The 17,574-nt window shown below is 33.8% G+C and overlaps 1 protein-coding gene across 24 annotated transcripts in view; it reads right to left on the bottom strand.

Moving 5' to 3' along the window:
• The window catches only part of DGKB (diacylglycerol kinase beta), a 747,505-nt gene that overhangs the window by 587,594 nt on the left and 142,337 nt on the right, over window positions 1–17,574 (bottom strand). For 9 of the 24 annotated variants that reach the window (XM_078342642.1, XM_078342645.1, XM_078342654.1 and 6 more), the window contains exons 3-4: window positions 6,382–6,458; window positions 2,665–2,685 (exon numbers count right to left, since the gene is read on the bottom strand). The exons of 6 other annotated variants lie outside the window; for them this stretch is intronic. In XM_078342642.1, the coding sequence (XP_078198768.1) occupies window positions 2,665–2,685; window positions 6,382–6,458 (98 nt within the window). The remainder of the gene's footprint in view (window positions 1–2,664; window positions 2,686–6,381; window positions 6,459–17,574) is intronic. 9 more of the 24 variants (XM_078342648.1, XM_078342652.1, XM_078342657.1 and 6 more) reach the window with 1 other exon arrangement.

Raw genomic sequence — 17,574 nt, 5'->3', positions numbered from 1 at the left:
TTAACCTAGTTTATAATTTTTATATCAATTATTTAGCAAATATTATTTAAAAAATTAAAGAACAAACATTCTACAATGTGAATTTAAAATACCACTTTTCAAAGTTGGCTTTTATTATTAAACTAATGAGAGTTAATTGTATATTTATTTCCCAAACATATTTATATTTGATTTCAAAACTTGTTTGTAAAGACAGCAGTTGATCACAACTTGTATAATTGTATTTTATAGTTGTAGGTAGATTTTATAAGAAGAGAAACATCACTGAAACTATATTGATAGTAATGGTGAAGAGAAGCAGAAAAACTAGTTAACATGCTACTTCTGTTCCTTGCTAACTAACTGTCCTAGCACCATGCAGTTGCAGGAAGTGAGCAACAGAAAAGACAATAGCTCTGCTACCAGGACAGCACTCAGGAGTATGGCCAGGCTTGGCAGAAGAAGCAAATTACATGTCATGTCCCCTACTCCTACCACATGGTGGAAGGAAATTATTTTTGAATGCAAACGACATCAGAGTTATAGTTCCTCAATTTAAAATGAGAAAACAAGGTCCTGAGAAAATGAAGGAAACAGAATTTGTTGGTGGTATGTTTCCAACAGTCTCACTCTCATCTTTGACATGTGCTCTGGAACTTTTCTATGAAATTGCATTGGTCACTAAAGTATGGCCACAGTCACTGTCTCTAAACATTAATGGAACACCTGTATGTGCAAGACACAGAACTAGTTATTGTACATATACTTTAGAATCTAACCCTTTTAACAGTCCAATAAAGCTGATACTCTTTTCATTTTATAGGTGAACAAACTGAAGATAGAAAACTTGTCCAAGGCCCAATAACATGAACTCAGTTCAGTCAGACTCCGACCATATTTTCTCTCTTATACTTTACTTATGCTTTCCATCATGAAAGGGTTGAATTTGGTTCTAGAAGGATAATTATAGCTTACAGTAAAAAGGTTTTTATATCATGGTTAATAATTATATCAGTGTCATTATCTTTGTTAAAGACATTTAAAATATTACTTTAGGCAGCAGCACTACAAAAGGTAGGTTTGGAATCCCCTGGTTCCTTATTAGCGGGTAAAAGCATACTGTCTGACGGTAAAGGGTATACACATTAAGGGAAACTACAATACAGAGAACCAAGTGCAAAAACAAAGCAAGCCCACGTGGAGCTACGTAAGCGTAACTCAGCCTCAGTCCAAGGAACATCTACTGACAAGAAACAGATGGAGAAATGTCTACACTCAGAGAACGCTGATAGACAAGAGCACACATACAGCATTAACATGTGCAGGCTTTCCATTCCTTTCCCCCTTGACTACCCTCTGTTTTGTCAAGTCTTTCTATTCTGTAACTGCAATTGCTTGCCTGCTAAGCCATTGCACATGGAACAAAGACGGGGCAAGGAAAAGGAAAGACAAAACTCATTCTACTGACCCCTAAAAAAGCTAGAGCTTAGTTTGACATGAGTTTCAGACAGCCTCTAGTAAGGATGCAGGTTGTGCAGAAAGGTGCATTTGTTGGGTGCTCAGTATAAACCATTTAATAGCCAAGTCCTGAAAATGTAGAAATTCTTGAAAATAATCATTTACTCCAAGGGATTGCCTTATAAGTATCATAAAGCCCATGTCATCCATATTTGGGGAAACAATTTTCCAGAAAAGTCAGAGATGAAATCGGGAAAAGGTCATCCTCTGAAATGGAGGCTAGCAAAGGTTGCCAAAGTCAATGAGTTGCCGTGTTAGCAGTGACTCATTATAGGAGATTGTACTATATAGGACCTGTATATTACAATCCACTGGTATCATTCTGATGTTATAATTGTAATATGTGTGTTGGACGTAAAATTATACTGGCTGTTGTCATTAAAACTATCAAACAACTTAAGAATAAGAAGCTAGTACATATGTAAGACTGCTCAAAGGAGACGATTTTATAGTTTTAGACAACTCATGCATTTTAGTAAGTAATATTTCTGAAGTGGTGAAGACTACTAATAAAGCTACTCTAGAGTGATTAAAAATATCCATTTAGAGCACCTGAAAATGTGTTGTAATTTTGTGCACCCAACTGAGCTACTGACTTAAAACTGAGCTACTGGTTTACAAAACAGATTTTCAGGGAGAGTGGCTGAAGCAACAGATTGAATCATCTTCCCAGGAGGGCAAAATCAACCATTTTTTGGTTATATTTTCCCCACAGTTTCCATCGCAGCACTGTAGATAAAACAAAACAAAACAAAACACAAAAAGGCCTTATCACTGCATTTTAAATGCAATTTTAAAATTTCCCCTGTAAATTAATAAATTAGGACTTTTACTAAATAAACTATAACAGCACAGCCTGATATATCTTGGTGAAATTAGAGAAATAAATTCTAGAGTCTACAAAACTGAAGGCCACACTTGAGACCCTTTTTGTCTATTAAGGTACTAGCTCCTGTTAAGGTACCAAATCCTTTGACTGATTAAAACGATTTAAAATTTTGTTACATACAACTCAATTATAACTTATGAGTATTACAGGCAATCTTGTACACTATAGACATCTTATTGGTACAGAAGTATAGTTCAGTGATATGGATGAGAAATTCATAAATCATATTAGAATAAAGAAAGAAAAGACAGACTTTAATAGAAAAGAAAATGTCTTACTTGGTTAAGAATGTCTTGTTTCTGTGCATGCAAGGAAAGAAAGAATACATGTGTTAATGTAAGATAATTTATACTCATTATCTCATATCTCTGATTATTTAGCTAAAAGTTCAAATTTACAGGTTGATTTTCAAACATACCCTAGATCCATAAGCCTCAAAATGTGGTTTTGAAACATTGGCAGCAACAGAAGCTGGGAAACTGACAGAAATACAAATTCTTGAGCCCCCATTCCAAAAACACTGAATCAAAAACTGCGAGGAGAAGGGGAGGCAGGCAGCAATCCATGTTTTAGTATACCCAGTTGATTCTGAGATACACTAACATTTGAGAATCAATGACTAGATCCATCTTTGTATATAATAAGCAAACTCTTCTGATATTAAATATAATGTAACACTTATAGTATGATTAAAATCTTTTAGAGGATTAATAGAAATATGACCATGTATATAAAGGTATATTAGATTTTGAATATGTATCTCAAATTCCTAAGCTTTCCTTCTATTAGCATAACATACCTAGCGTCTCTCTATACTTTTAAAGATTAAAATATATTTATAAATACTTCTGCCACTTTCTTCCCATTTCCCAGCTGTAAGTTGAACGATTTGGAATTGACCTTGAAGTCCAAGACCAAAAGATAATAAATGCATGCAATGCTAAACTGGCTCCTCCTTGTACTACCAAATTCTGCTGCTTTCAGAAGACTATTTCTATGGCCTGACTATGTTCTACTGTGAATACTCTCTCATTGAGACTGGATCTCTACTACAAACTAGCTGTAATAATATTCTTAACATTATATTATTTACACAAGAGTAGGTGGAGCCTAATAAGACTCTCTTACCTTGTTAAGCATGGGCCATTAATATGTATGTGTACTGGAAAGTGCCACACTCATTACAAAAGCAATGTCTTCCCATGCCTTCCCCTAACTTGTCTCTTTCTTATCTAAAAGGACATTCTTTTCCCCTATGATTTGGCCAATGAAGTGGAGAGCACAGAGCATTAGCCTTAATCTGGGATTCTAGTCAATTAGGTTTTCATTGTGGTTACTGTCATGAGCTAGCTGGTGAATTTTGGAAAAATCATTTCACTTTTCTTAAAATAGTTTATTTAACAACTTTGTAATTTTATTAGGTTGGGAATCTCAAGGCCTTTTAAAGGTTTTTATTCCTACAGAGTCTTTAAGGCTATTGTTTATATTAATCTTATTCATTTCTTCAAGGAATAATTATCAAATGATCTTTAACAGATAGGTATGAAAAGTAAATGATTCATTCATACATTATACATAACATTTTTTTCTCTATTAAAATAGATTTCAACAGGTCACATCTTTTTGGGTTAAATTTTTATCTATAGCACTTTAAAAATTCAGTAATTCAAGTGAATTATAAACAAAATAGTACATCTACCATTTAAACAGCTTTACATTATAGGAGGATAAGCAATTTAACAGATATTCTCTTTGAAATTACATTTTATATACAAGCCATATTCCTTTTAGAGAACAATGGAATAATTATTCATTTCAAATTTAGGCTGGATTACTCACTTGTCTAATTTTTCTTGTATAATTAAGCATCATTAACTTGTCATCAGTGCAAACAACTTTGGGGTCAAGTTGACCAGTCAATGGAGAGTGATAACTTCACATGTGAGTTGACATTAGGAATTCTGTCATATTGTAAAAGCAATTTTTTATAAATGGAAAGATTATCTATTGAAGAGAAACTTAAGGGCATAAAGAATTATTTCTCATCATTGAATATTCCCAATAAGTTTTTGATTGGCTTTTAGAAGATATATACTAGTTTTTTAAATAATTATATAAACCTTAAAATTTTCTTCTGAAGGAAACATTTTATCAGAATTAATTAAGATCACAGAGTGGTTTAGCTCTTAATTAAGAATTGTTCTTGGGTTATAATGAGATCTAATTTTTTTTCAACTGTTTATTATTTTAATGACACATTTCAACAATAGATCTGTACATTATGAAATGTATTACATTGTTGAAAAGGGTGATATGTGTGTCTAATAATGAATCTAATAACTACCTTAATAGATGCAGCATATGGTGACTGGTAATTCTCATGAAATACATAACAGGAAGACTAAGTCTTGAGAGTCCTATAAATAAGAAATAATTGAAGGAAAAAGCCTGCTTTGCAAACAAAATCACTTAACTGAGTTTGTAGCCAGAAGCTATCATTAGGGAGAAAAAACAGGTTTTATCTCTGTATATAGATTAGATAAGCATGTAAGTTTTCAGGTATTGCTGTGAATATAAATATTAATGACAATTTTTGTGTCACAGGAATTCAGTGTTATAATTCATCTTTGCTTTTTCAACTCTTCTTTCTTAGACATTGAGATTCTTAGTTCTATAGGTTCAGCTGCTAACTTTTTCTCCTCCTCTATGACATCTAAGAAAATAAAATATGAGGGAGTGTAGGTAGACAGCTATTTTTTTCTAATAGAGAAAAATGGGAATGGTTTTAAATAGTATTTATATTCTCCATCATTTATAGGCACCAAATATTAATTTTATTTTTTTAAGAGTAAGTTCTAGGCTAAAGAGTTTTAAAAGTTACAGTAATATACCAGAATGTAGAGAGAAGAAGAAAATATGACATGAAAAATAGCTAACTATGAGAAATACAGATAGAAAATTTCAAAACAATTTGAATATCTTGAGGGTTATAATAACTAAAATTAAGTTCTATAAATCCCTGGGAAGTACGATATTAAAAGACAAGTAAGAAGTGTATTCTTGCAAACATATAGAAACGAAACAATAACAAAAAACAGGTCACATTTTAGTAAGCAAACAAATCTGTCAGGTCAATACATCCAGACAAAAGGGTCTTTTGCAAAGAGACATTCGTTTTTTGCTCCAAAGCAATGTAAATGGTGCCTGCTGAAGCTACAAATGAACTAACAGTAATAATGATCGAACATTTAAAGTGTAACATCTCTCAACTAATATTAAATAGAAGGTAATTTAACAAATAATTAGGAAGGAAAGGCATTCATTCAAGCATGGTGTTCAAAAGAAATTGATAAGACATGCAAAGTTTTAATAAGAAAATAATTTCAAGAAATCTTAAGCTTACTGGTAAAACGTAAAATATAAGATTAAAAAAATCCCTCCCTTTTTGTACAAGTTGTCTCCTTAAGGTGACAGACCAGGTATAAGCAACACAAAATCCTTGTTTGGTCATGGAAATAATTGCCTGAAAAGAGTAACTCCCTACTACTACACCAATATCCATTGAGGGCTGAAATTTGTGGGTCATAGACTGAAAGCCAGGCATACCCTTTCTCTCTTTTGTCCAATACTACTTCCTGACTTCTAGGAAAAGAACTCAACACTATACTTAAATGATGCATATTCTTTCAAGCATACAATATAGAAGAGTTATCTGAATGAAAAATGTAGCACAACATTTAATGTATCTTCTAGAATACCACTGCATTATAAAATTCTTTTTGTTTAGGTCATAGTATATGGTAAATGGTTTATGGTGAACATATGTATATACACACACACATACACATACATATACATATATCTGTATCATACATATATAATGTATATGTGTACATATACATACACACACATACATTTTTCCAAGAATTTTTCACTAAGAAGTACCCTTTTTTAAGCATATATATGAAACTGATATAAAGAAAAAGAAGTTTTACCCCTTCAGGATTATACTTTGCAAGCACACCATTACCATGGAATTCTTCAAGAACATCCTTTAATTTCTTTGTAGAATCTATAAAAAACAGAAAACACACAAATTGTTTATATGCACATACTGTGGTGTGTAGCCCAGTTCAGAAACAGAGGCCACTTAAAATGCAAATAAGCATCAGCAAAAACTAAATTTAAAAACCAACATAAAATGTCTCTTGCCATTTTTGAGACGCCATTTAATTGGAAAAGAAATTACAAAGAAACAAAAAGATCACTGCATTAAATAAAAACAATAGTGCTGGATAAGAAAAATAAAATCTGTAGCTAAGCCTCAATGGTGAGTCCATTCAGAGGGAAGTTGTAGATTTTACTATGCTGTAGATATTTTTAATGAGAATTTTCTCTATATACATAACAAAACTAAATTAAAGCTTACTTTAGTAATTAAAGCCTTGGTAAGTAAGCTTTAATTTAGTTATGTTACATATTTTACTTTCTATATGCATTATGAGTAACACTTCAGTTTTGTTATGTATAAGTTAAAGCTTACTTTAATCCAATGAAGTAACAAAGCTTAGACATATTATCAACAGAAATATAAATTACTTTCTTCAAAAGTACTACTATTTTTAAACCTTTTATATTATTAGTTGGTAACAAAAATTTTTAGTAAAATAATGTCATAAAAGAATTATCAGTATTATTACAGTTAAATACATTAAGATGACATACATTCACCCAGTCTACTAAAATAACGCTCATTATCCTTACTGAAATATAATTTTTGATTGAGAAATCTCAAAATTATAATGCATTTTAAAGTTAGAAGGAAATAATAGCTAACAAATATGGATAAATCGTCTCAATATTTAATCCTTTAAATAATAATAAAAAACTTTGAAATTAAAATGTAGAAAATAAGCAGATTTTCCAGTTTTCTTTTATGGAACAGAGCATGGACAATTGTTTCCTACTATTTGGATATAAGTCTTTTTGACTTTTCCTAAGAATCAGTTATATTTTGACTACCACAACATATATCCCAGTTCCAGAAAACTAATTTACAAATGAACTTTTGAAACATTCTACTAGAGACTCTCATACATGCCCATTGAATACATAATACCTATAGTTTATGAATTGTACTTTCACTTGGAATGTACAATTTCCTTTCTTTATATTGTAATTTCTGTGGGCTTGTGTATGTACGTGAAACAGTATTTTTTTTTTTTTTAGATGGTGTTCTGCTCTTTTTGCCCAGGCTGGAGTGCAATGGCACGGTCTCAGCTCACTGAAACTTCTGCCTCCTGGGTTCAGTCGATTCTCCTCCCGCAGCCTCCCAAGCAGCAGGGATTACAGGCACCCACCACCATGAATGGCTAATTTTTATAATTTTAGTAGAGACAGGGTTTCACCATGCTGGCCAGACTGGTTTTGGACTCCTCACCTCAGGTTATCTGGCTCCCTTGGCCTCCCAAAGTGCTGGGATTACAGGCGTGAGCCACCACGCCCAGCCTGTGACACACTATTTACAAGTGAGATAAAATTCATGCTACATAAAACTAACTACATTAACAATTTCCAAGTGTACAATTCAGTAATATTTAGCATATTCATGAAGTTATATAATCATTACCACTATTTAATTTTATAGTACTTTCATCACCCTGAAACGAAACCTTATACCCATTAAACAGTCACTCTGTATTTTCTCCCTTCTAACCTCTGGCTATCATGAATCTATCTTCTGTGTCTGAATATTTGCCTATTCTGGGCATTTCATGTAAATGGAATCATATAATAGGTTTCCTTTGAGTCTGGCTTCTTTCACTTAGCTTAGTGTTTTCAAGGTTCTTCCATGTTATAGCATGAATCAGTACTTCACTCCTTTTTATAGCAGAATAATATTCCATTGTAATGAATATACTACATGTAAAAAATCTATTTATCAGCTGATGTACATTCAGCATGTTTTCAGGTTTTGGCTGTTATGAATGCTGCTATAAACATTCAAGTGTTTTTGTATAAACATATATTTTAATTCTCTTGGCTGTATGCCTAGGAATAAAATTGCCAGGTCATTCAGTAACTATACATTTAATGTTTTGGGAAACTGCCAAATTGATTTGCACAGCAGCTGTACCATTTTACATAGTCATCAGTAAGGTAGAAGGGATTCAGTCTCTCCATATCCTTCCCAACACTAGTTATTTTCTTGCCATTTCTTCATTATAGCCATCCTAGTGGATGTGAAACAATTTGATTCATGTCTGATTAGTCATTTGCTAATGACCTACAATGTTGAGCATCTTTTTATATGCATATTGGCCAACTTGTATATTCTTTGGTGAAATGTTTATTCAAGTTCTTTGACCATTTTTTAACTGGACTTTTTGTCTTTTTGTTGTGGACATCCTCCGGGGTGTGTGTGTGTGTGTGTGTGTGTGTGTATGTGTGCACATGCATTTGCTTGATGCCTATACAGCTTCCTCTGTATTTGTTTTTTGGTATATAATTTGCTGGCATCTTCCATATTGTGATCAGAGTTAATTTTTTTATGTCATATCCCTTATGAGATTGAAGGTTGTTCTTGGGAAGAAAATGTGTTTTCATTTTTGCACACCTTTCAACTTTATCACAAAGCTGAAACAATAGAATTGCAATAAACATTAAGATTAAATTAATCACAGCTATTCCTCAATGGCAACAAATTACAGTAATTGCTTCAATATGAACTTTATTTGAAACTTACAGGGCAGAGACCAAATTGTGTATTAAAAAGAGACATGAAGCTGATGATCCCTTATTCTCAAATCCTTCTTTGTGGATAATAAGGCACTATTCGAAGTTAGCAGAACTGCTTTTAGTTCTTTTTACTCATAATTGTAGGTGCAACCCATATACATATATATACAGATGCATATACATTCTGGAATATCATCTCAATAGACTATGTATATTTCAACCATATCTTAGACCAGTGATACAATTGTAGATGCAACCCATATACACACATACACAGATATATGATACAATTGTAGATGCAACTGTAAATGCAATTGTTTCATATATCTGTGTATGTGTGTATATCAGTTGTATCTACAATGCAACGATGCACAATGCACAATGATACAATTGTAGGTGCAACCCATATACACACATAAACAGATGCATATACATTCTGGAATATCATATCTCAATAGACTATGTATAATTCAACCTTATCTTAGGCCAATGATACAATGGAAGGCAGAGAAAAACCATTTTGGTTTCTTTCTTTTTTTTTTCTTTCTTTTTTTTTTACACTGCTGTCATTTTTCCCTCATGCACATTAAATAAGTTTGTATGCCTTTTTCTCCTGTTAATCTGTCTTTTGTCAATTCATTTTCAGCAAAACTGCAGTGAGCAGAGAGGAAGCTTTCCTTCTGCTCCTGTAGCAGGAGCGGCCATGGGGAACGGATCTCTCGGACACCAAATACAGGAGGAAGGAGTTTATTTGGCCAGGAGCAAGGTGGCATCATAGTTGCCTAATAGCCAAGCTCCCCTAGCAAAGGAAGGTTCCGTCTTTATATAGGCTTATACTTTAGATGTTACACGTGGAAGAATCTTAGGTTTATAGCTTAACATATGAAAAGGGTCTCTCAGGAATCACATATGAAAAGAGCTTCCATTTACTATCTTAGGAATGAAAAGGGGAAGTTTACAGTCTTAAAAAAAGGAGAAATTGATCTGAGATGCATGGGTGTCTTTCTTCACTCCTACACTGGGAACTTATAGAAATGTGTGGAGTAACCTAATTTTGAGGGGATTGAGATCCTGTATTAGCAGCTGAAGATAAGAAACCACCAATGATGAGTATATTATTATTTTTTTCTTTTTTTTATGGATTGGAGGTTTCAGTGGGACGGGAGAATCACAAGGAATCAGGTGTTCAGAGGATTGTATTGAGTAGAGGTGAGGAACTAGGATGTTGAAAAGTAAAAAAAAGGAGAGAAGGAGAGGAAGAAAGAGGAAGAAAAAGAGGGAGAGAGAACAGGAATATTGCTTCATTCTAAAAATGGGTATTAATAATGGCCGATCAATATTTTATGTATTTAAAATGGAGAACTCTATAAATATTTATTGAGTTTACTTGTTCCGGATCTGAGTTGAAGTCCTGGATATCCTTATTAATTTTCTTTCTCGTTGAGTCTAAATCTTGTTATGGGTTTTATGTATCTGGGTATTAAGATCTTTTATTGTTGCATTGATCCTTTTACCACTGTATCTTTGTTGCTTTGAAATCTATTTTATCAAATGTGAGAATTGCAACTCCTGCTTTTTGTTTATTTATTTATTTTTGCTCTTCATTTGGTTGGTAAATTTTTCTCCAACCCTTTGCTTTGAGTCTTTGTGTATCTTTGGATATACCATTAGGTTTTGGCTGTATCTTTTGATTGGGGGATTTAGTCGATTTAAATTTAGGGTTATGCCATTTGATGTTAACTGGCTATTTTATCCATTCGTTGATGTAAATTCTTCTTTATGTTGATGCTCTTTACTTTTTGGTATATTTTTAGAAAGGCTCATACTGGTTGTTCCTTTCTATGTATAATGCTTCTTTCAGAAGTTCTTGTAAAGCAGGCCTGGTGGTAATAAAATCTCTGAGTACTTGCTTGTTCATAAAAGATTTTATTTTTCCTTCAATTGTGGAAACCAATTTCCTTTATTGGTTTCTTCCACATAGGCTTCTCACACAACTTTAGAGACACTGCCTAGATGGCTTTTTCATTTCAGGTTTTTATGAGAGTAAAAATCCAGTAATTATTGATAAATGGACACAGAGAAAGGGAAAGCTCATGAAATTATTCCTATCATATTTTACTAGTTTACTGGTCATAGTTTATACTGAATATTCTTAGTAGGGAACTCATGAGCTAAATTAATAGCCAAAAACTCCTAGATATATGACTGCCTTTTCCATGAACTGGAGCTCAATAATGACTTGGTCTGAGACAATTTAAGGTGCTCTGGTTGATATTCAGATGAATCACTATCAATTCAACTCACTGCCTCTCCAATTCTCAAATTTCACTTCTAATATCTTAATATCTGAAACTATGGCCTGATCGCCACTACACAATCTAGTCTAAAAACTGCAGCATTATCCTTTTCTTATATTATATTTCTGTCTCAATACCTTTCTTGGGCCCAGTTTCTCTAAAGCTGAGGCCCTGACTTGACTGGTCAATCTTCTAAAGATTAGGATTTGCACATGGAATGCCAGAGAGTTCAGGATATTCATAACCTTTCAATAGCATTTTTTTACATGCATTATCTACATGTCTTCTTGGGCACCCAAATTGCACTGGGCTTTGAAAATCCTACTGCTATGTTTTACCTTCTTTCATGGGAGAGCACACATTTATCTTATTTGTAACTTACCTGCTTGTCCACATTTCTTCCTATCACCTATCACCATAAGCATTCCTATCTTTTTTTATCGTGCCAACTCTGAGTTACATTCTGCCCAAAACTACACTGGGGCAGTGGAAAGGGGAAAGGATCTATAACTGGGCCTGACCTGCCTTCTAAGACAAAATAAACAGAGGAAGTTATACCTGGATGAACAGATAGTAAGACATGGCCTCAGTCATAATTCAGCTAATAATAGAGCTTCAAGAAAGAGCAGTGACAGATACTGGGCTGAGCAATGCTGAAAAATCCAGGCAAGCAGCCAGCCAGGCAGGCAGCTGTGAGCTGGGAGATCAGTTCAGTAAATACATGTCTGTAATGGGAGTAAGAACCTGGAAGATTGGCCAGTGAAGTGCTAGGCAGCCCAGTGCTGAGCAGCCAGGTTGAAAAGACCAGGTTCAGTTCTTGGGATAAGGGAGCTGCACAGATGCACAGTACAAAAGATTGGGTCCACTGGAAAGCAAAGGAAGAGTATGACTTGGGCAATTCTGAAACATGGGGCTAATTTCAGAGGTACCTGTACTTGGCTTGACCAGCAGGACAGGATACTTGGAAAACAACAGTCAATACAAATTACCACCCTTTGACTAACATACCCATTTTCCCAGCAAGTAATTTAATACTGTATCAATAACAAGAGTGAGAAAATGGGCTGTCTTTTTCATCACTATCAGAATCACCTTAGAGCTAAAAATGGTACTGATCATGAAAGGCGGGGGGTGTTTTATTAAGCAAACATTCTTGTCATGAGCGAGGAAAGAACAAAGAAAATGTTTACCAGGAAATGAGTTGACTTTCTCCTATACCTTTCTATCACCTGCTGTGGTACTGCAGTAATTCCAGGGTCCCCAAAAGTGCACATACCCTATCTTCTCATTTCAGCTGAGTCATGTAATAAACAATGCCAGGAAAGTTAAATGGGCTACATTTTAGGAATCAACATTAAATTTTTATTTACTTTTACAACATTCAGAGTTTCTATATGATTTTCAAGAAAAATTAAATCTCCTTTACTTCAGTCTGAAGTGAAAATAAATGACTAATTGCATTTGGTAATGTTTAGAAAACTCCTGAAAAGTACTACTTGAAAAATGAGACACGTTTAGTTCCTCTCACATCTCTTTAGGCATCTGTTATATCCTGAGTGAGCTTCCTTTGTGATTTTCCTGTCTCTTTCCCTCTTTCTTCCAAAAAACTGAATACATACTTGTCAGATTAATCTCAAAGGCTCCACAAAGTAATGGACAGATTTAAAGCCAACTAGATTTAGATTTGAATCTTGGCTCCAGAATTCTTGGCTGAATGTCCCCAGACATATTTTTAACCTCGCTATGGTTCAGTTTTCTAATATTTAAAATTAGAATAGCGATAGGGATCTGACAGTACTGTGTCTAGCAAAGTGTCTGGTGCCCAATAAATCCTTGTTCCTTTGTTCCACCCTAAACGTGACTTTAAACAAATCATCACCCTTAACAGTTTTCTGTTGTCTTCAGATTGAAACACAGACTCCTCCTCTTGGCACCATAGGTGTGTCAAAATAAGACCCAAACCTATCTTCCAATAGTTATTTTTGTATACCTACCATATTTACTATTCAGTATCTAGTTATCCAATTCTGAAGCCATTCTATGACTTTAGAGCTCTTGCTGATTGTGTGTGTGTGTGTGTGTGTGTGTGTGTGTGCGCGCACCCAGGAATCCCTTCAATGTCAAGTGAAGTTCAAACATAATGTATGGCATGCTTTATCTGTCACCTAATCCACAAAATCTCTCAGGATCTCCTCAAACACAGTAGGTCATAACTCATCCTCCATGGGGCACCCCATAATAACTCTCGAATCTCCATCTGATTTGTGCATTGAGCACCAGTAACACTATTAATTATAGCTTAAATGCACAGAGCATTTTAGAGTTTGCAAAGTGTTCTATTATCTCATTTAAAACAATAACATTACCAAATATTCCCTCCACTTAACACATGAAGAAATCAAAGTTAAGAAAATCATTACCCACTTAGGATCACACAGCTAAAAGAGTCTGATGCAGTGATTCAAGCTATTGTATATGATCCAAACCCATTCTCATCAATTTGGAAACTTGTATTTAGAAAAAGAACAAATACAAGTTTATAATTTGGCTTAGGAACCACGTTACCACAGCTGAAATCCCAGAACCAAAAGAGTATACAGTCATGATTCAAACTCCTGCACAGTAAATATGCTTTAAAAGCCAAGGCTAATAGTTGTGTCACCTAAATAGTAGTCATAGCTGCTGTGAAAAGACTATCATATATTCTACTGTTAAAGTCAAGACTCAACTTATAAAATGCATTTGTCATTTTTATAAGTAATGTGTTTTTAGTGGACTGACTATAGGTTCATTATCTGGTGTTTTGTTTACCAAAATAGACAGTGCCATGTTTCCCACTTTGAGTGAAGATACTGGTTTTCCAGGTAAAAATGATAGTTAATAGTCAGAGAGGCTCACTGGGACCATGGAAAAGTCATCTTTTATGTCTCTCAATTCAGTGCTTTCAAAAGTTTCCTTTAAAATTTAAGCTTCCCCCCATATAGCTTTTTCCTCTTATCACTAAAGATACTCTTGGCCCAGAAGACCTTTCCTGTGCTCAGCAAAAGCATTTTTTCAGGAACTACATTAACCCTATAGTAGAGAGGGTTTTGCAATTCCACCTGTTTAAAGAGAAGACTGTTTAAAGAAGTGATAAATACTTTATCAATTATATCACAGTTAAATTTAATTAAAGTTATAAATTATATAATTGTATAATTAAATTGTATAACTGATGCATAGACAACAGAGTAGCATTCAGTCCAATGTTACATTTCATAAAGTTTCCCTTAGCTATATAGTATTTAAAAACAGTGAAATAGCACTTTATCTTCATCTAACCCAGTAATACTTAAACCTGCATCCATACAAGGATCATTCAGGGGGTTTTTAATATAACTGATGTCTGTGCTCAAAACACAGTGATACAGGTTTAATTGTTCTACATCTCCATGACTGGCTAGTTATGAGGACCTTTGAAAAAGCCTCTCAAGTGAGTCTTACATGCCGCAGGGATGGAATTAATCACTGCTCTGATCCTTAAGTACATGCATAAAGAAAGAGAGAGTTAATCAACAATTTTTATCCTGCTAAGTTTTCCTATGTATGATTATATATTTTGTCTGATTGCTATGTGGGGAACTTCTTGTAAGGAAAGAAAAAAAAAAACCTCATGAGAACATTTTATTTAAAGATTTATTTACTCTCACTTCAGGTCACAATAATAAAAATACCGGCAGAGAGATCCAGAAAATAATATTGTCATTAAATGAAATTCCCCAGATGATATAAAAGAAGTTCAACTTACAGCCGGCAGCAGAAAGGAAATATATAGACTATAGAATAAGAGATTTAGAGAACTAGTCACTAAGAAACAGAAGTTTATATCTACTTGTCTGAAAATTTTAATAAAAGCACAAAGAGATTGAAAAAGAAATATGCAACAAATGTTAAAAATAATGAGAGACACATTGTAGCAGTTTATATGCTATTTGAAATCTATACACCTGGATTTTTTTTAAATCCTAAAAAGAATATTCTAATGATACTACTACACTCAGAAAAGCTGCACAAAAAAAGCAAACCATGCTCTAGGCTCCCCACATGATTCCAGGCAAATCCTTTAAGTTGCTCTGAGCACAAGTCACTCTCTACATTTTCCTGCTAAGCTCTTGGGATCACTGTTAGCTTAAAAAGATAATGGGCATAGTATCTTTGAGCAAACTCTTATTCATATAGCAGTAGTATTTCTACTTACTAAGAACAAAAACTATTTAATTCCAAAATGACTACAGATTTGAGAATATGAAGAAAATTTCCTTTCTCCTTTTCATGTTATCATTGTTAATCCTCTTAAATATCAGTTTTATTAACTCTTTCTTGTATTTGCTAGTATTTTTTACTCCTTTATCTATCTACATTTAATGTTTTGATGTATGAATTTCATCTGATGCCTTGCACAAAATATTTGCCAAGGTGACTTTTTTTGAGACACAAATAACTGCTAATTTAGTCAGCAACCCTATCCAGACACTAGGAACCTATGAGATAATTTCCAACTTTATACATATTTATTTATTTATTTTATTATACTTTAAGTTCTGGAATATATGTGCAGATTGTACAGGTGTGTTACATAGCTATATATGTGCCATGGTCGTAGTTTGCTGCATCCATTGCCCCATCATCTACATTAGGTATTTCTCCTAAAGCTAACCCTCCACAATGCCCCCATCCCCTGCTATTCTTCCTAGCCCCCATCCCCCAGGTCCCAGTGTGTGATATTCCCCTCCCTGTGTCCTTGTGTTCTCATTGTTCAACACCCACTTATGAGTGAGAACATGTGGTGTTTGGTTTTCTGTTCTTGTGTCAGGTTACTGAGAATGATGGCTCACAGTTTCATCCATGTCCCTGCAAAGGACATGAACTCATCTTTTTTATGGCTGCATAGTATTCCATGGTGTATATGTGCCATATTTTCTTTATCCAGTCTATTACTGATGGGCATTTGGGTTTGTTCTAAGTCTTTGCTTTTGTGAACAGTGCCACAATAAACATACGTGAGCATGTGTCTTTTTAAGAGAATGATTTATAATCCTTTGGACATATTTTATTTTGTAGAAACTACATTAAGAAAAAGAGTATACTAACCTTTGAGACATTCCTCTATACTATAACTAAAAAAATCTATTGAAAATATAATTGATAATTAAGAAACATTATTAGGGACAGAATTGACTGGTGTGCACCATAAGTGTGCTGGTAAATGTTTAACAACTATTCAGTATGTGAAGGGGCCGACTGTAGTGTTTACCAATTGCTGTGTTGTAAATATTTCCACCATAACAATTTCAAGCCTCCCACATGACATCATTAATGTGGAGTTGGGAAAGACTGCTAACATTCAACTCTGATAAGCAATAATTAATGAATCAATCTATATGGGAGTTTTTGTATTTTAGAAAGAATAAATAGGTCTTTCAAGACAAATCCAGAGATAAAGAACAGAAATAAAATCCTGCAGCTATGACTTCACCATTCTTTCAAATATTCTCAAGCCACCTATTGAGAAAGTACTGTTCTAACTATTGGAATATATCATTGAACACAACAAGAAATATGCCTACTCCTGTGGTTCATTTTCTAATGTGAGAATGTAGAATACAAACATAATAAATAATGAAGACATTCTTATGTGAATGCAGTATAAAGATATAATGGCATGAAAGTGTTAGTGGTGGAGCAGGAAAGATGAATTATTTTGAAAGGAGAATTAAAAAAATTTCCTAACTGATTGGATACAGGTTGTGAAAGTAATATGTCAAGAGTCCCAAAGTTGTATGTTTGAGCAGTTGGAGAGATAAACTTCCCAAAAAGTAAATGAGGGTAACTGCAGATGAAGCATGTTTGGAGTGGGAAGTCCTAAGTTGTAGTGTGAGTTATTTTATATTTGACAAATCTATTAGATATCCAAGCATAGCGATTAGAAAAGCAATTATTTATGTGTGGAATCCAGCAAAGAAGCCTGGGCTGAAGAACTAAATTTGAGTGTCATTTCTATATAAATGATATTTAACTGGATGACATTACATGGAGAGTGACTGTATAGATAAGACAGCAAGGAATGGGTTTTGGAGCACTCTGAAGTTCAAATACCAGGAAAAGAGAAGCAAT

Source organism: Callithrix jacchus, chromosome 11 (assembly GCF_049354715.1).
Source record: "Callithrix jacchus isolate 240 chromosome 11, calJac240_pri, whole genome shotgun sequence".
Lineage (NCBI taxonomy): Eukaryota > Metazoa > Chordata > Mammalia > Primates > Cebidae > Callithrix > Callithrix jacchus.
Note: the sequence above shows the minus strand (reverse complement) of the source record. Positions and strands in the feature narration are given on the sequence as shown.